At 42.7% G+C, this 20279-nt stretch overlaps 1 protein-coding gene across 1 annotated transcript in view; it reads right to left on the reverse strand.

Moving 5' to 3' along the window:
• The window catches only part of LOC139450086 (sister chromatid cohesion protein PDS5 homolog B-like), a 59923-nt gene that overhangs the window by 31362 nt on the left and 8282 nt on the right, over positions 1-20279 (reverse strand). The window contains exons 2-17 of the mRNA XM_071231724.1: positions 18924-19038; positions 15830-16024; positions 14514-14600; positions 13545-13642; positions 13106-13232; positions 12130-12210; positions 11797-11937; positions 10905-11020; positions 10029-10123; positions 9726-9871; positions 9058-9209; positions 7297-7410; positions 7100-7132; positions 6283-6377; positions 5579-5718; positions 1023-1235 (exon numbers count right to left, since the gene is read on the reverse strand). Of these exons, the coding sequence (XP_071087825.1) occupies positions 1023-1235; positions 5579-5718; positions 6283-6377; positions 7100-7132; positions 7297-7410; positions 9058-9209; positions 9726-9871; positions 10029-10123; positions 10905-11020; positions 11797-11937; positions 12130-12210; positions 13106-13232; positions 13545-13642; positions 14514-14600; positions 15830-16024; positions 18924-19025 (1935 nt within the window). The 5' untranslated portion in view covers positions 19026-19038. The remainder of the gene's footprint in view (positions 1-1022; positions 1236-5578; positions 5719-6282; positions 6378-7099; positions 7133-7296; positions 7411-9057; positions 9210-9725; positions 9872-10028; positions 10124-10904; positions 11021-11796; positions 11938-12129; positions 12211-13105; positions 13233-13544; positions 13643-14513; positions 14601-15829; positions 16025-18923; positions 19039-20279) is intronic.

Genomic DNA, 20279 nt, shown 5'->3' on the forward strand with positions numbered 1-20279 from the left:
TTGCCCTGATACATGGAGCCTGAGTGTATGATGAACTAGGGTTTGCCCTGATACATGGAGCCTGAGTGTTTGATGGACTAGGGTTTGCCCTGATACATGGAGCCTGAGTGTATGATGAACTAGGATTTGCCCTGATACATGGAGCCTGAATGTTTGATGGACTAGGGTTTTCCCTGATACATGGAGCCTGATTGTTTGATGGACTAGGGTTTGCCCTGATACATGGAGCCTGAGTGTTTGATGGACTAGGGTTTGCCCTGATACATGGAGCCTAAGTGTTTGATGGACTAGGGTTCGTCCTGGTACATGGAGCCTGAATGTTTGATGGACTAGGGTTTGCCCTGCTACATGGAGCCTGAATGTTTGATGAACTAGGGTTTGCCCTGATACATGGAGCCTGAGTGTTTGATGGAATAGGGTTTGCCCTGATACATGAAGCCTGAGTGTTTGATGGACTAGGGTTTGCCCTGCTACATGGAGCCTGAGTGTTTGATGGACTAGGATTTGCCCTGATACATGGAGCCTGAATGTTTGATGGACTAGGGTTCGTCCTGGTACATGGAGCCTGAATGTTTGATGGACTAGGGTTTGCCCTGATACATGGAGCCTGAATGTTTGATGGACTAGGGTTTGCCCGGATACATGGAGCCTGAATGTTTGATGGACTAGGGTTTGCCCTGATACATGGAGCCTGAGTGTTTGATGGACTAGGGTTTGCCCTGATACATGGAGCCTGAGTGTTTGATGGACTAGGGTTTGCCCTGATACATGGAGCCTGAGTGTTTGATGAACTAGGGTTTGCCCGGATACATGGAGCCTGAGTGTTTGATGGACTAGGGTTTGCCCTGATACATGGAGCCTGAGTGTTTGATGAACTAGGGTTTGCCCGGATACATGGAGCCTGAATGTTTGATGGACTAGGGTTTTCCCTGATACATGGAGCCTGAGTGTTTGATGGACTAGGGTTCGTGCTGGTACATTGAGAGGCTTGGACAAGCCCTGTATGACATGGCTTCTCTCACCAGCAGCAACTTGACGGACTTCTCTCCAGCATTATGGATGCCCTCCATGTTCTCACCAAGTCCTGTCAACGTCTCATTTACATGATTCACAAGCTTCTCCATGGCAACAGCGTCAATCATTACCGGGGCGATACGTTCCAGTAGTGACTTGACTAGGTTGTACATGTAGTTGGCCTGTCCAGGATTACACCCAATTTTCTTCAATATCTCTTTCTGAAAGAATAACACATCCAACATAACATAATACTCACTCCCACCTAAACAGGAGTATTTGTGCCCATCACACATCAGATCTGTCTGTTGAGACATAGCTACAATGCAGTGGCTGACGGCATGAGCAATGTGCATCTATCAACCAAATCAATGAGCGTCACACGACAACCTCCATTCAGGCAATAATGTGACAAGCACTAGAGTGCTGGGGGCCTATTATAACCTAAGGCCCCCACTGCAGGACAGGCAATGGAGGGGTGGAGATCTATGCTGACCTGATCCTATGGGGTCTATGTTTCCAAGGTTAAGTCAATACTCAACAACAAAAGTTCCTTTGATACCAATATTTTAGTGTATTTTTCAAGTAAAGTTTGGTTTTCAACATTGTAGTACATGTATGGAATCTAGTCACAAAAACGCAACTGCTACCGAAAAGCATGCATTCCATGCAAAAGTTGACTTTTATGCAAGCCTCATGCATTTCACTACCCAAGAATGGATATAAAAATATGCGTGTTAACAGAATTCCATATGCATTGTTTAGCATCATGCTGACAACAACCACTCAGAAAAACAACCAAAATACGCAATTAATCAACATTACGAAATGCCACGCCTGTCCGAAAATGAGCGTATGCGAGCCATTGGTATGCTTGAAGCATGATGCAAGATAATTTAACGTCAACAGAAACACCATTTGGTGTTTATGGCAACGTTGGCAACAGACAAATGCAGTCAGAAACCATCCTCGGAGTGGTAGGCCACACGTAACCAATTAACGACAAGACAACTGGATTTGAACAACACACCTACGAAATCGATTGCAGCCAGCAACAGTGACTGCAAGGAGCATCCCTGGCCTTCGACGAACATCTTCACAAACTGTATCTCGTCGCCTCAGATGTGCAGGGATTGTCTCCAGAAGACCCACCAGACGTCCCATTTTGACAGGAAACCACCGTCAAGCACGTCTACAGTGGTGCAGACAGCGTCTACAGTGGTGCAGACAGTGTCTACGCTGGATGGCCATGCAGTGGGGACAAGTCTTGGTTTCACCTCAGCCACAGCAATGGACAGATTCGAGTGTACCGAAATTACCTTTCAACATGACAAAGCCCAGCCTCATATTGCTCGACTTCTTCAGGATTTTCTTCAACAAAACAACGTGAATGTCATTCCCTGGCCGACTCACTCCTGGCTGATCGGCCTTCAACGTCAACCACGTGTTCCACAGACACTCCAGGAACTTCGAAACATGCACCAGCAGATATGGACAGATATCCCACAGGACTTTGTGCGACGCCTGGTCCATTCCATGAGACGAAGATGTGTTGCTTGAATCGCAACCAAAGGTTTGATTTGTAAATTGACATTTTGCCATATTCATGTTTTTCATGAAATCCCACATTTTCTGAAGTCAGTATGGCAAATTGAACCATTTGAACACTTACAGGAGTCTTTTATCTGAAATTGTTTCAGATTTGGTAAAAAACATAACTTTGCATTAAATCTTATTCAATGTCATAGGAACTTTTGTTGATCAGTATATTTATCCTGCATTACTCCTTAATGAATTTACTGCTGGATTTCGACAGAAAGACGAAGCTGTGAGAGATCCAGCTCCAGAAGAAGTTGTTCTAACCAGTGGTGTAGCGATACCCACACGCAGCTGTCATGTGACCTGGAAGTGGTGACGTCACATAAGAGAACATTATTGCTTAAAACGTAACATCTGAACACTTCGTGGGGAGGTAAAACTGAGATGGGAAGGCACTTAGACGAAGTAATGCAGGACAAATACACAAATGTAAAAAAATTTTTTTAGATTTTACTAAATTTTTTTAACTTATCCTGCTTTACCACTCAAGGTCCAAATAACCAGTACAGCATCCTGCGCGATGACCGGAAAACAATGACCATTCCTGTCAGTAGGAAAACGAGAGTGTGCGGGACCTTCAAGCACACAAGAGGTTGAAAGGTCAGCTACACATCAAGAAGAGTCAATGGCTTGGGGTTGGTGACCTGCTGACAAACAACCAAGGGGCTAAATCTGTGGACGCCCTCCACATCTCTCCAGTTGTGGCTGGCAAGGACTGTCAGAACGCCAGAAGCAACCTTCCATGATGGATCAGTTGCTGTGGAGAGCAATTGGTTGAGGCAATCGCTCTGATCTCGTGGGGGATATTGACCCTGCCATATAAGCCATATCCAAGACATATCAGTGCTCCCGTTCATACATCGAGGAGATGATGAAGGAAGGTGCTTCGTTACTCCGCATGTTTTCATCGGCTGTTGACATATCAGTTGCGGGAAGAATAAAAGAATTGATGTAGCTGGCGTGTAGGCATCATAGGTCTACTGAAGTTAGTTCCTCGGTGACATTGATGTAAGCTACAGGCGTCTGATCGAGGGGTTGCAGCATTAATACAAGTACTCATGCAAACCAATGTGTAGAAATACACTGCACGGCTAGCGTTAAGTCAGTTGACCTAATTCCGGGCGAAGATGTATTACAGTCAGAGAGTTCTTGACATGTGACACTTAAATCACCCTGCACGGTAGTCTTGAATCCCACATTTTGGCCAAAGATGAGGTTCAGGCTCCACACACGGACAATCCCAAATAAACTGTGTGGTAGACAGACAAGTGGTGTTCCCGAGTTCTTTGAGGAATGTGTGACTTGACTGGTGTAGGAGCAAAATGATCACTATAATATTGAGACCCCTCATCTTGATCTGCCAATAATGATCCTGAGGTGGGTACCTGGCAGCCTATGACGAGTCTGTCAAATGGCTAATCAAGTGTGAATAGTGATGATCTACAAGTTCCGGTAGAGATAATGTCTACCAGAAGCCATATAAACAAGTACTTTTGACCTCTTCATGGAATCATTTACCGAACGTTGATCGTACATCGATGGGACAGGAATTGAGACAAAACAGGACATTTTACCACACCCTCACTAAGAGGCCATGTAGAGTGAGAACGGTTAACATAGGATTTGGAGGAATGAACGTCGGGTGGGACTAGATAGTGTCCATCTAGTCCATGTCTGGTCCCGGAGACAGCGCTACAGAAGCCAACCTATCCGCCATCTACAACTTGATTCATCCTAAGATGTGTGTCATTCCAAGTCCGGAGAGCGAGGGTCACTCAGAGGAGTCCAAATGGTAGTCACACTACTTCCTTCAGACGGGAGAACGGCTCCACGAATGGCGACAAGACCGGGATGACTTATAGCTGTGCTGAGATGAACTAGGAGAGGCTGAACCATGTGACGATCTAGCAAGAGTGCATGATGTAGGATCTCTGTTAACAAGAGGTGATAAAGGGGAAGAGGATGAAAGCGCCGGTGGCCCTGCTGATGAGATAGTGACCAGAAAAGTTGGCAGTACAGTGGGAGTCCGAGAGACAGGATAGGAGACGCCCATGGCGCCAGATGTGTTGGCACCACCAGTGGCTCCACCGTCGCAGGAGGCACCACCAACACCAATGGGGCAGGAGGTGTCAGGAGTCATTGGTGTAGAATCTGGCATCATGTGGGCCGGAGGCATGTAACCTGTCTAAACATGGACGGCATCCAAGAGTACATCAAGCTAGGAACCATAAATGAGGCAGGCAGGACATGCTGTGGCACCGGCTGGGAAGGCAGCGGTTGAGCAGTAGTGGCTGTAACCAGATTTCGCCACCGACGCAGCCATGTAAGGGTTGAAGATCACATGCACCGGTGCAATCAACATAGACATTAGAGGGGTCATACTGTAGACACAGGAGGTGCAGGCACCCAAGATGCTGCAGAGGCGTAGATTGGCACTGCACCACATTCAGTATATGAGTCGTCACCATCATGGAGGACGTGATCATCGGCTGTGGCAATGTTGTATGAGGGGTTGTTGGGGCGGCTTAAGCCAAAGATAAAGTGGTGGTAGACTGCGACTCAATGGTCACAACTGGCATATCAGTGATAGCCGAGGTAGACGGGGATGCAACGAGGTCAGACATCATTGGGTGATGGCAAATACGCGGCATACATGGTTTCTGTGCAGATTTCAAGTCGAGAGAGAAGTCCTTTGGAGATAAGGGGCGGCAGCATCAACACTGCCATGATGTCAATCTAGACACAGAGGGTGAAGATCCCCGACTTCCATTACAAACAATACAACAATGCATAAAACTGTAATTTAAGCAAAGTCATATTCACAAACATGCAAACATGCAATGGGTCACTAAAGGTAATTTGTAACTCAAATATTCACTGGTTTATAGGACAGAAAAATAGCAATGCAGGATAAGTTAAAAAATTGAAGTAGTATAGTAGTAATCCAAGACATCTATGTACGTACCACAGCCTCCTCTGCCTTCTTACAGGAGCATTCAGGGTGCACCACCACCTTGAGTAGGTGCCGCATCCGCTTGTCATCTCGCAGCTTCTGGCTGAACTTCTTCAGGTATTCCTGGGGCTTCTGTTGCTCAGGTAGCGTCCCTGTCGGGGGGAGTCGGGAAACATTGCAGCAAACTTTCTAATCATGTACATACATTGCCTGATGGATCACAAAACTATAGGTATGACTGCTGATACATACTAAGATATCATGGATACCCCACTCAGGCTCAGTATACTGACTCCAAGCTTGCAAGTCCTTTTAATCCCTTGAATACCAAATGCCAGGCTGGATAACAATAAGTACCATCTCTACACGCGGTATAACGCGGCCAGGGGATCAAACCAATGACCTTCTGCCCTGGGCAAATGCTCTTTCCACTAGACTAAGACAGTCCTCGATATATACAAGCAGTGGGAGTGTCAAGTTGATAAACAAATCTGGAACTTCAAGTTATCAAGAAAGAGGTAGAACCTTGAACCCATGATAAAAAAATGATTAACCATTAATATACCATATACATCCTATCTACATAGAACGTAAACTTGGACATACAGACTTCCCTTCCAATATATTGTATTTGGCACTGCATTTCTTTACAAAGTAGCATTATATATTATGTAATATTCTCTTAATTTGCCACCAGCAGAACAAGAAATACTTACGAACAAGACCTGCCAGTCTAGGGAAGAGTGGCGGGGCATTTGGTTGTCCATGTAATTCTATAGCCTCCAGTAGCTGCATCACTTGAACTCGCACCCTGCACAGAGACAACCCTCTCAAAACACAAAATGACACACCACCCTGCACAGAGACAACCCTCTCAAAACACAAAATGACACCAATGTGAGGCCGACATGTATCACTACTCTCAATAATTGTCCATCTATTCCTGAATCAGGGCTGGATTTGACCTGGACCAGCTGTATGTGGACGTGGAAAGCTGACAACCAGGTTGCACCCTGGTCCCATACATGGATCAAAGTTGAAACACAGATACATAAACTAGTCTTAATGAGTAATATGTCAGATATCTGAGGACATCCTACAGGGATTAGTGATATGTTATGGTAAATAAAGCTTAGAAATACTGAGTTTGTTCAAAGAGTCATGTTGTGTGACGTAAATTGCACTTGGTGCATGTAGACATAAATATTAGGCATTTTTCAATAAAAGGTAGACTGGTACATGTTTTATACAGAAAAATTAAGCCTTGTGAATTTAAGGCTGTTTTCAACAGTTTGTCAGTTTTATCCTGTTGTGTCACTTGATGTGGGAGGCAAGTTCTGTGTGGGTCATAGGTGCTTACCACTTGGGTGAAACTTGCATGCAAGGGTTTGGTGCTGATAAAGTATATTAATCAGGGTAAATTTGGGATTCAAACTTATGTTATTGACATGGGATGGATGAATGTCTGTCACAGAAAGAAAAGGTGTATACAGGTCATTTACAACTTGTCAGGGAGGAACGTGTGATACTTACGAGCTTCTGTGCTTCAATAATTCATTAAATGCTCTGCAAAAAAACAAACATATTTTAGCCATCAAACAATACAAACAAACAGCTATGTGCTAATTTTACTAACTCGACAGGAGGACAAATGCATTAACATCTGATTTATGAAGCAAAACTTGGCCCAGTTAGAACGATATTTGTCGTCTGCTGGTGTGTGGACTCACTTGACGGCATGGTCATCCAGGGTGCAGTAGAGGCGCAGAAGTCGAAGCATCCGAACATCCGCAGGCAGCATGTACGGCACCAGGTTGATGTTGAAGATCCGCTCAACAAGTAACCTGTCACACACAATAACATTCTTTGACATTCTAGTCACAACTCAACACATAGCATGCTGCTATGTTTTAATACTACAACCAATATCTTACGCATGTCTGGGCATATCAGTCACTATTTATACAGGATTGCAGGGATTGCTTTTCTGAGCCTTACACAGAAAAACTTGACCTGAGACATTAAAATGATTTATTTTTCAACATAATTCCCTTGCACATTGACATACTTTTGGTGGGTTTTTTTCCCAGTTTCGTAACAGTTCTCTTGGCTGTACAAAATGTTCTCCATCGTTGCCATGACATCATGGTTCGAGTGGAAATGGTTTTCCGGCTAGAGCTTTCTTCATGTTTTGGAACAGATGGATATCTGTTGAAACCAGGTCAGGAGAATAAGGTAGGTGCCCTTCAACGCTGCACTGTGGATTAGCATGACTGGCGCATTGTCCTGATGGAAGGGAACACCTTTTCTCAGCTTCTTACCTTTCTTAGTCTAAATTTCATCCTATAAATGCCTTGAAAGAGCAGCATATATATGCCTTTTACTATCTGGCCTTTTGAACAATAGCCCACCATTATGTCGACTTTGACATTCTCAGCATCCAAGAACACAGATGCCACAACCTTCTCGCTGATGGGACAGTCTTTGCCTTCTTTGATGGTGGTGATGACAATTGCTTCCACTGTTTTGATTGTTATTTGCACTCAGGCAGAACTCAGTGTTTGAAGTAATATTAAAACCCAACAAGACTGTCGGGCAGCTGACCCATAAGTGTTGCCTGCTCATCTTCAAAGTTACCTGCCTGCATTCAGACATTACAAATATAAAAAATAAGAGACAAATGGCGATTGATTGTCAGGCAGGTAGAGGACAATTTCATACAGCCCGACAGAAGAGTTAGCAGCAACAGAGAGGAAGTATTTTGGACATTAAGCTTTCATTTAATACTGTTTTGCAGCACATCTTGCTAATGTGGAAGGAAAAACAAGCTATGCAACTGATGGGTGTATACCTCAATGGAGAAACCTTTTAGCCCTGGTAAGGTGTATATATCAAAGAGGAGAAGCCCTTGAGCACTGGTAAGGTGCGTATACCATGGAGAAGCCCTTGAGCACTTGTAAGTTGTTTATACCACAGAGGAGAAACCCTTGAGCACTGGTAAGGTGCCAAAAATGGATGATAAGCCCTTGAGCACTGGTAAGGTGAGTATTCCACGGAGAAGCCCTTGAGCACTGGTAAGGTGTGTATTCCACGGAGAAGCCCTTGAGCACTGGTAAGGTGTATATACCACGGAGAAACCATTGAGCACTGGTAAGGTGCGTATACCACAGAGAAGCCCTTGAGCACTGGTAAGGTGCGTATACCACAGAGAAGCCCTTGAGCAATGGTAAGGTGCGTATACCACAGAGAAGCCCTTGAGCACTGGTAAGGTGCGTATACCACAGAGAAGCCCTTGAGCACTGGTAAGGTGCGTATACCACGGAGAAGCCATGGTAGGAACATACTCATCAGGTCACATTCACTTTTTCAGGGCATCAACTACTGACATTTGTAACAGAATCCACTTTCTCAGATACTTAACTTCTCACAATATTTCTCAGCACATGGCTAGAACCTTGTTACATTACCTAGCTCCACAAGATGAAACTTACCTGTCATCATTGCTGTTCTGGTAGTATGCGTGGAACACCTTGTTCTTGATCCACGCGACCTTCTTCTCATGTTGGGGGTTGATGGTCTCCTTGGTCATCACCTGCTTGTACATGGTGCCCAGACCAAGCAGACCTTCACGCCGGATCTTGAACTGAAACATAACTCATTCTCAGTGCAGCTCTTTGCAACATCTACTACCAAGGTAACCCTTCATATTTCTCAAAATTCGCAATTGTATTTTAGTGATTTTTGTTCATGAAACATAACTGCCACATGGAAACTATTCTACCAAATATATACTTTGACTTAAAATATTCTTACTTTCAAAATGACTGTTATTGAGTTGGGCTTAACGTTACTTTGAACAGTTCTCTAGTTATATCACGCCGTGTCAGCTCAATGTTGGAGGAAAGCCTTAAGTGATGCAGATCTCAGACATTTACTAAAAAACCCAAGCACTGGTATGGCGCTGACAAACCTAGAACACAATCGGAGCAAACCGGGAATCAAACCCACAATCTTAGGTTTCTGCTGTACCCAAGGGATGCAACTCTGTACAGCAAATTGCACGCCTTAGATGACTGTGCCACCTGTCCCCATTTCTAAAATGATGCCATGCACTTACATAACCATAAGAAAAGCAATATTAAGTCCTACTGGTGCCTACCTTTTTGTCCAAGGTTCTCTCTTTGATGAAGGTCATCATTTCTTCATTGACAAAGTCGAAGTCCTTCTTTGCGACATTCATGACACAGTTGATGACTTCAATCCTTACAGTCTCCTCAGGGTCGTGCTGCCGCACCTTCAGTTGCTCTGGAGAAACAAGTTCAATTGTCAACACAAACCCATGTCCTTCTTATATTGCTTTCAAATATCCATTTTCCACACAAAACATTCTTTGAAAACAACATGTTTATGTCACCGTAGAAGTCATCAGATGTTTGTAGGAAAAATGAAGGCCTACACTTACCAAGGATATCTTTAGTGAGTTCTGGGTGGTTCAGCACGAAGTACTGTGCAAACGAACAGCAGATGATCCGTACAGATGTACTGATGTCATTGAATCTGAAACAAGAGGTTAAAACAAACCTAGCATTTGACGACATTATAACAATATAGATAGCAACATAGATATTGAACACTGACAACCACACACCCACAAAATCGTAAACGGATGACAGACCGAAGGTTGTCTTCTGTGCTGGTTGTTGTCTAAATGTGATGACCGAGTGTGTGACAAACAATGGAGGTCGTCTGTGCTGGATGTCGTCTGAATGTGATGACCGCATGTGTGACAAACAATGATAGTCATCTGTGCTGGTTGTCGTCTGAATGTGATGACCAAGTGTGTGACAAACAATGGTAGTCGTCTGTGCTGGATGTTGTCTGAATGAGATGACCGAGTGTGTGACAAACAATGGTAGTCGTCTGTGCTGGATGTCGTCTAAATGTGATGACCGAGTGTGTGACAAACAATGATATGCCTCTGTGCTGGATGTCGTCTGGATGTTGTCTGAATGTGATGACCGAGTGTGTGACAAACAATGATATGCCTCTGTGCTGGATGTCGTCTGAATGTGATGCCCGAGTGTGTGACAAACAATGGTAGTCCTCTGTGTTGTCTGTGCTGGATGTTGTCTGAATGTGATGCCGGGGTGTGTGACAAACAATGGAGGTTGTCTGTGCTGGATGTTGTCTGAATGTGATGCCCGAGTGTGTGACAAACAATGGTAGTCCTCTGTGTTGTCTGTGCTGGATGTTGTCTGAATGTGATGCCGAGGTGTGTGACAAACAATGGAGGCTGTCTGTGCTGGATGTTGTCTGAATGTGTGTGTGTGTGACATACCTGCCTAGAAAGCAGTACCACAGTGGTTTGTTCTGATTCGCCAGGTCAGATCCAGGTTCTGAGAACATCTTTGCCAGCAGTTTCGTCACATGTTTTCGCTCATGCTCTTCATTACTCTGCAAACAAACAGCAGGGGCTAGTTAGTCGCAAATCATGTCTAGTCTTCATGTTTAACAACAACAAACAGCAGGGGCTAGTTAGTCGCAAATCGTGTCTAGTCTTCATGTTTAACAACAACAAACAGCAGGAGCTGGTCAGTCGCAAATCGTGTCTAGTCTTCATGTTTAACAACAACAAACAGCAGGAGCTAATTAGTCGCAAGTCATGTCTAGTCTTCATGATTAACAACAACAGACAGCAGGAGCTAGTCAGTCGCGGCTAGTCTTCATGATTAACAACAACAAACAGCAGGGGCTAGTTAGTCGCAAGTCGTGGCTACTCTTCATGATTAACAACAACAGACAGCAGGAGCTAGTCAGTCGCGGCTAGTCTTCATGTTTAACAACAACAAACAGCAGGAGCTAGTTAGTCGCAAGTCATGGCTAATCTTCATGTTTAACAACAAACACGGTGATTCATTTCATTTCATTCATTCATTCATGAGTGAGTGACTGAGTGAGTGAGTATGGTTTTACGCCGCTTTTAGCAATATTCCAGCAATATCACGGCGGGGGACACCAGAAATGGGCTTCACACATTGTACCCATGTTTGGGAATCAAACCTGGGTCTTCGGCGTTACGATCAAACGCTTTAACCACTAGGCTACCCAAGATGATCATTAGGTGATTTTACTATGTTAAAATGGATTACCTGATTCATAGCCAAAGAAAGATGTAGATGGGGATACCATGAGTTTGAAACACGAGGTGTGGGAGGAAGGTCAGGGCTTACCTTGAGTTTAAACTCCAGCTGTGGGAGGACAGCCAGGAGTACGTTGGGAGACACCTGATTTAACTCATAGATGAGATCATACAGGTGGTCTGACACCTCACTCTCAGAGGTCTTCCCCAGCATCAAAGTGTTGTTGAAAAACTGAAATATACATTCTCCTATCAGTGTGGACACATGATGGAAGACATGTTCAACTTTCCTATGCTGTAAACAATGTTCGCTGTATTTAACTGCCTACAGGCAAACTGAGGCACTGAGTAGCTACTAAATATTGATGTGTTAATCCCATTATGTCATGAACAGAAGTAGCAGATCTGTGCTGAAGTGACTTACTGCCTGAATGTATGGTTCAATGGCGTTGCTGGTTCTCCTCAACAGGTCCTTCGCCAAGGCATAGGCATGTTTGTTCTGCGACTGAAACACAACGGTTCTAGTACTGAAAGAAAAGGCTACTTTTTTACCTACTTTGCTGCACACATCAAACCCTCAGGTTCTACTGTGTAGACAAGGACCTCCCACCATCTGGTTCTACTGTGTAGACAAGGACCTCCCACCGTCAGGTTCTACTGTGTAGACAAGGACCTCCCACCCTCAGGTTCTACTGTGTAGACAAGGACCTCCCACCATCTGGTTCTACTGTGTAGACAAGGGCCTCCCACCGTCAGGTTCTACTGTGTAGACAAGGACCTCCCACCCTCAGGTTCTACTGTGTAGACAAGGACCTACCACTGTCAGGTTCTACTGTGCAGACAAGGACCTCCCATCCTCAGGTTCTACTGTGTAGACAAGGACCTCCCACCATCTGGTTCTACTGTGTAGACAAGGACCTCCCACCCCCAGGTTCTACTGTGTAGACAAGGACCTCCCACCATCTGGTTCTACTGTGTAGACAAGGGCCTCCCACCCTCAGGTTCTACTGTGTAGACAAGGGCCTCCCACCCTCAGGTTCTACTGTGTAGACAAGGGCCTCCCACCCTCAGGTTCTACTGTGTAGACAAGGGCCTCCAACCCTCAGGTTCTACTGTGTAGACAAGGGCCTCCCACCCTCTAGTTCTACTGTGTAGACAAGGGCCTCCCCCCTCAGGTTCTACTGTGTAGACAAGGACCTCCCACTCTCTAGTTCTACTGTGTAGACAAGGGCCTCCCCCCTCAGGTTCCACTGTGTAGACAAGGGCCTCCCCCCTCAGGTTCTACTGTGTAGACAAGGGCCTCCCCCCTCAGGTTCTACTGTGTAGACAAGGGCCTCCCCCCTCAGGTTCTACTGTGTAGACAAGGGCCTCCCCCCTCAGGTTCTACTGTGTAGACCTACCTTCTGAGGCTCTACAATGTTGATTAGTACAACATCCAACAGTTCTTGTGACACTGTGTCAGCCTCAGCTATTAGGGGTGTCATCATGTCCAACATGAAGTTCTTCACCTTGCTGGAATGCTTGTCACTGTGGAGGGAGAAGGGTAGTGGTATACTGCATCGCAGACAAAACACTGGTCCTCTTGGACCTCGATACAAGCACACCGAACCCCTTCGGCTTTTATCTCTCTGGGATACAACTCAATACTACCACAAAAACATTCTTCCAAATCTTCACAATTATCAATCAAACATATATGTTACAAAGAAAATTATCTACTCAAATATGATTGTGGCATCCTAGCTCCGAGTATGTAACTAGGCTTCTGTTCTAGGTGAGCCTACACTGTATAATGCAGGGCACATTGAATGGTAAATGGAGTGACAACATTCACTGTACCTGACTGTGGAGAACATGAGTTTGAAGAGGGAGCAGAATATCTCCTGGTTGTCGTCTAGCTCAATGCATATGTTGAAGGACTTCACCCAGGCCAGGTTCTGTAAACATCACATATCACTGTAGTGGGAGCAGTACAAACATGTAACAAGGACTGCACATGGCATGCTGCACGGGAGTTACGGGAACTAATGAAGGTGAGGGCCAGTCCAGGGCATGAGTCAATCATATGAAAGAATCACTATATCATGCTATATCACACAAATCAAGTGGGTTTTTTCATTCCGGACAATACAAAGCCAAAAGTTAACTCCACCGCTACCAATATTATTTCAGGTAATATTTTCATTTCAGTGCCAAAATCAAGAAAATTTCAGGAAATAAATGCTGTAAAGTTTAAGACATTTCATCAAACAAACTTTGCCACCAGGTATCACATGTTATTTCCCGCAAGGTATGATGTTATTTGCAGCTAGGTATGATGTTATTTGTCGCTAGGTATGATGTTATTTGTCGCTAGGTATTACATGTTATTTGCTGCCAGGTTACAAATCTTATTTGCCACTTGGTATCACATTTTATTTGCCGCCAGGCATCACATTTTATTTGCCGCAAGGTATGATGTTATTTGCAGCTAGGTATGATGTTATTTGTCGCTAGGTAATACATGTTATTTGCTGCCAGGTTACAAATCTTATTTGCCACTTGGTATCACATTTTATTTGCCGCCAGGCATCACATTTAATATGCCACCAGGTATCACATTTTATTTGCCACCAGGTATCACATGTTATTTGCCACCAGGTATCACATGTTATTTGCCGCCAGGTATCACATGTTAATGCAGTTAGGTATCAGGCGTTGTTTGCCACTAGGTATCACATTATTTGCCACCTAGTACCACACGTTGTTTGACACAAGGTATCACACTATCTGCCTCTAATAAAAGGAACTGGTAATGTATCATCTTACTTCCAATAAATAGAAATATCTCTTGAAAGAAGGAGCCTCAGGATCTTCCAACCCTCGCAGCTGCTTGATCAGGAACAGGAAGATCTCCTGAAACACCAGCATATCAACATTACTTCCAAACACCAGCATGTCAACACTACTTCCTGTCTAAGATAAACACAAAAACACCAGCATGTCAACATTACTTCCAAACACCAGCATGACAACATCACTTCCTGTCTCAGACAAACATCAAACACGAGCACGTCAACATCACTTCCTGTCTCAATCAAACACCAGCATGTGAACGTCACTTCCTGTCTCAGTCACACACCAGCATGATGTCACTTCCTGTCTCAAACACCAGCATGAAAACGTTACTTCCTGTCTCAGACAAACACCAGCATGTCAACATCACTTCTTGTCTCAATCAAACACCAGCATGACGTCACTTCCTGTCTGTCTCAAACACCAGCATGAAAACGTTACTTCCTGTCTCAGACAAACACCAGCATGTCAACATCACTTCTTGTCTCATTCAAACACCAGCATGACGTCACTTCCTGTCTCAATCAAACACCAGCATCTCAACATCACTTCTTGTCTCATTCAAACACCAGCATGACGTCAATTCCTGTCTCAATCAAACACCAGCATGTCAACGTCCCTTCCTGTCTCAGACAAAAACCAAACACCAGCATGACAACATCACTTCCTGTCTCAATCAAACACGAGCATGTCAACATCACTTCCTGTGTCAATCAAACACCAGCATGTCAACATTACTTCCCGTCTCAGACAAACACCAGTATGACGTCACTTCCTGTGTCAATCAAACACCAGCATGTCAACGTCACTTCCTGTCTCAGACAAACACCAGCATGACAACATTGCTTCCTGTCTCAGTCAAACACCAGTATGACGTCACTTCCTGTGTCAATCAAACACCAGCATGTCAACGTCACTTCCTGTCTCAGACAAACACCAAACACCAGCATGACAATGTCACTTCCTGTCTCAGTCAAACAACAGTATGACGTCACTTCCTGTGTCAAACACCAGCATGTCAACGTCATTTCCTGTCTCAGACAAACACCAAACACCAACATGACAATGTCACTTCCTGTTTCAGACGAACACCAGCATGATGTCACTTCCTGTCTCAATCAAACACCAGCATGAAAACGTTACTTCCTGTCTCAGACAACGCCAAACACCAGCATGACAAGCTTCCATGTGGGTGTATATTAACACTCATCAATGTTTTGCATCTCCTCAGAATAGTACTCAGTGATGTAATTAAAACATTTAACACTGCAGCTGCTACCACAACGCACCTTCAAATGATCTTGATCTTTGTATGGTGCTTCTGGGGCAAATATTCTGAAGACGTCAGCAATGCAGCATGCCACCAGAAGTCGGACGTCTTTGTTCTGGTGGTCCAGGTAGAAATCTGTGGCCAGCATGAGGGCCAGTCCAGCATACTGGTCATTGTCATCCTGACCCATGTCCTGGAAGGCTCGGGCCAGTAGCTGCAACAAACAAGGCAAATTCCATCCCATCCTGAACCCTGGGGACAACAGTTCCACACTATGAAAATGAGTTTTTGTTTTCTTTGTTATGGTTTTTTAATTTCCGATTCTTGAATCGATTCAAAATCCTTACATAGCGATTCGGTAAAATGATTCATGCTTATCAAGTTTAACCTGCTTAAATTATTTCTTATGTTAATAATGTTAGTATTTTACCGTTTACATGTTCCATTTCAATTTATCATTTTTCTTTGATAGATTAAAAAAAATATTCACTATTTCCCGCAATGTTATTGAAAATAAAATTTTCGGACACGCACTTCGACAACGGGTCCACATCGAACATGTCAAAGAGCAAAATTAAGATGTTTCAAGCAAAACTTCAAATATAGTATACAAAGTAATAAATCAAATCAACAAAAATATATCTAAAACTTGTCAAACATACAGCTAAGTTAATATTTCCATCTTTTCGTGCGATTGTGTGTAATGTTAATTAAATGACATCTCCGGTTTCGTCGCCACAAATTCTTGGCTTGGACACAAAGTTTAATGCCACAATATATGCATGAAAAATCTTTGTCACAGTTCGTAACCTGGCCCAATACATCCTGGCTCGCATACTTTTAATATAGATCGCGATTTCCTGCTTAAAATGTTCAGAATAGCATGAATTGACAAAATTCTTCCGTCAAAATCTGAAAGTTGCTGTATAGATGTAAATTGATAGGCTGCCTTAGGTCACGTGCTCAAATTTGACCGATCACGAACCTTGTAGCAGATTTCAGCAAGAAAGCGGCATTAGAAACCAATTTTTATCCAATGAAATCATTTTCTATAACTACGAAAAGACTCCAGGCGATGTTACGAGTGTGTAGATGAAAGAATAAGCTTTCCAGTGATGTGTCATATGCCAGTCTTCGACGAACGTGTTATTCATACAAAGCCTCAAAAACAGGGTTATTTCTTCATGTAACTGAGCAGACAGACGCTGTTATCGGGAAATGGGTGATGACAGATACTATTTATAATTCTTCTTAAAATGCTTTTCCAATTACGTAAACAATGAAAATAAATCAGAAACAGGTAAGTCGATTTTTGCTTCCTTGGCCCTAAATGTGAACGTTATGAATGTGTTAGCTTACATGTTTTTATTTAATTGATTTATCAACTTAATTAAGTTGTAAATGCATTATTCAAATAATGTGATTAACATAGCTCATATTTATCAACAATAGAATCAGACCTCTCAAACTGTGTAAAACATATAGTAGTAAAAGATGTTTTACAAGCAGATATTTTCTTTGATAAATGTTTCATGAAATGGCTTCATCTATCACACAAGAGCCTCTGGGATCTCGTTGTCACAGCAGTAAACGCTTCCAGTTGAATGGTGTTGAAAGAGTTAAGCAGTACCTAAAGTCATGTCATGAGTGCCATTCCACGTAGCAATACCTGAAGTGTTATGAGTGTAAAATGAGGACTTTTAGTTTGCTGGTTGGTCACACGATTTTGTTAGTTTTGAATGAGTGTTTTAGGCATTTAGTTGTCCGTTAATATTCACTTGCATTCTGCTGAAACTGAACACCAAATAAAACAGATAAAGGGTGTTTTTTTATTATTTACATTCAACATGTTTCTGTAAGACAAAAGATGCACCATTCTTTTAATATTAATTCATAAATACTCAAATTTTTCAAAAAACTTGTTATAAAACAAGTGATAGCAATTGAAGTAGTCAAATCATGAATCAATCGAATTGAATCGCACTGTATGTGAATCAGCCCACCTCTAGTTGGTTATATTCAGATCGGTAATTGTTAATTTGAAATCAATAAATATCAATCAAAGTTATTCACTTAGCAAAACATATCGTCTCTGACTTTTAATGGTACCGTTAATAAGTGTTGAAGTGTTACACCGGCCAAACTCTAATAATAACTGAAAATGAATTTTATATTTTTATCCGCTGTGCTATAATTGACACTGGCATGCTTGACTGCACATGGAATCTTATCAATCAGTTGGTATAGCGCTACCTCCTTCTGGTGTTTCTACTAAACCGAACAATTTGATAGGCTAATTGGGCAGGCACTACCCAATCATGACACCGTTTACAGCGATAGAAACAAGCATATTTAGTCCACTAGTCTTTACAATGATAACATATAGCAAAACCCGTAAAAATGGTAACATTCTACTAGTCCTTATGACAACTATTCAGCAGAGCTATAGGACATGTAGGACATGTAGGACAAGTGCCAATTTCTATTGATGTGTTTAGTTTGTCGGTCAGGTCTAGTGTTATTGGAGTGATCTGAATTGTATGTACACAAAACTGGAATTTAAACAAAAAGTAAAGCCCTACTATGTGAAAGACAGAGCAGACATGCAGTCTGTTACCGCATACGACAAGAATTAATGCAACAGTAGTGGAAATCAAGTGAAACATGTTTCCAGTCTGGCGTCCCCATGTTCATGCATTGGACAAAAACATTGGACTATGCATTGTCGTAAGAGGCGACAAATGGGATCAGGTGGTCAGGCTCTGTGACTTGGTTGATGCATGTCATCGTATTCCACTTCTGTGGATTGATACTCATGACATCAATCACAGGATTCAGTGAATTGTCTGGTCCAGACTTGATTATTTACAGACCGCCGTCCTATAGCTGGAATATTGCTGAGTGCGGCGTTAAACAAGAAACAAGATATACAAATTAAGACTTCCTACAAAGGCAGTATTCATGAAGAAACAACGGCATCTCTCGCTTGATCACTCACAACACTGCACCTCAAGTGTAACTTTCCAAAATAAATAAAACAGCAACAACCCAGCATAAACATGTACAACTATATCACATGTGTCACCCAATATTCCATTGTACTGGTGCAGTACCTTGAGTCTTCTGATAAGTTCATCCTTGGGTATTTCCTCACTGACTTCCTTGCAGCCAGGTGGGTAACACACCTTCACAGTTTTGTTCAGCGCTTTAGCCATCTTGATTGGGCATCTGAAACAAATAAACACAAGTATTAAATGCCATCGTAATGAAACTTTTTGCATTAAATCTATTATGTGACAAATCTTCTTATACAAATATCTAATGTTTGTTTATTGTTTAATGCACTCAGCAATATTCCAGCTATATGACAGCGGTCTGTAAATTATCAAGTCTGGACATGACAATCAAGTGATTGAAATCATGAGCATCACAATGGGATACAATGACATGCATCAACCAAGTCAGCAAGTCGCCACTTATGTCCAAGATTTTTCAACTTTTATACATCTTCAGGCTGTTGTCACATATTTGACTTTTATTACATGTTATTTTGTTATTTGTTTACACTTTGGTTTAGTGCAGTTTATAAGTGTTAAAAACTACTGATTAATTTCAAATATTGCATTACTGATAATTAGTTAATGGGGACAGTCAATTGAGGTCAAGAAAATACTTTTTGACAGCCAGACATTTTGTAACTATTGCAGACAATATTTAGCTGACATCAAATGTGTACCTTTAAATAACTGAACTCTCTACGGTAGTAAGAAAGTACTTTATATAAACCATTAATACCTGGTAACTACGTCATAATCATCGGTCAAATTGATGTCATATCATTATTTGCTGATTGACAACTGGACTCACCAAGTCCAAATCCTTTCAAACTTTCTACAAATGATGTCTGTACATGAAAACAATCGTTTATTATATTTGAAACTGCTCTTTGGGGCAAATATATTTGACTTCTCATCTCACTATGACTTCTTTCGTTCAGTTGTCATGGAAATTACACTTAACCTTGAAGGAATTGCTTAAAACACCAACAGTAGACACTATCGGTTGGATGATACAAGTGCAGTTTCAGCATTTTACATGAAACGATTCAGGAGAAAACGGCATAACCAGTTTTAGCTGAACTGGACAAACCGGGCAGACAGTGGACACTGCCGGACAGATATTCTGATGTATGAGCCAAGTAGCCGTGGCCGCATCAATGCCAAAACATCATCAGCTACATGATGATGTTTTGGAGAAAACTTGTCCCCTTTGAGAAGCGGACAAACAGAACGACGGATGGACTGGCGAACTCTGTTCCTATATCCCCCGCTCCACTTTGTCTTGAATTGTCTCCACATTTTGAATGACAATCAGGGTTAATGTCCCAGTACACATGTACACTATGTTAGTACACTGATATGTAGTATAAATGGTCAACAAGGACAAGATACTTGAAAAAGGTTGCTATC

The sequence above is a fragment of the Haliotis cracherodii genome, unplaced genomic scaffold, assembly GCF_022045235.1.
Source record: "Haliotis cracherodii isolate W230 unplaced genomic scaffold, xgHalCrac1.p SCAF_8, whole genome shotgun sequence".
Lineage (NCBI taxonomy): Eukaryota > Metazoa > Mollusca > Gastropoda > Lepetellida > Haliotidae > Haliotis > Haliotis cracherodii.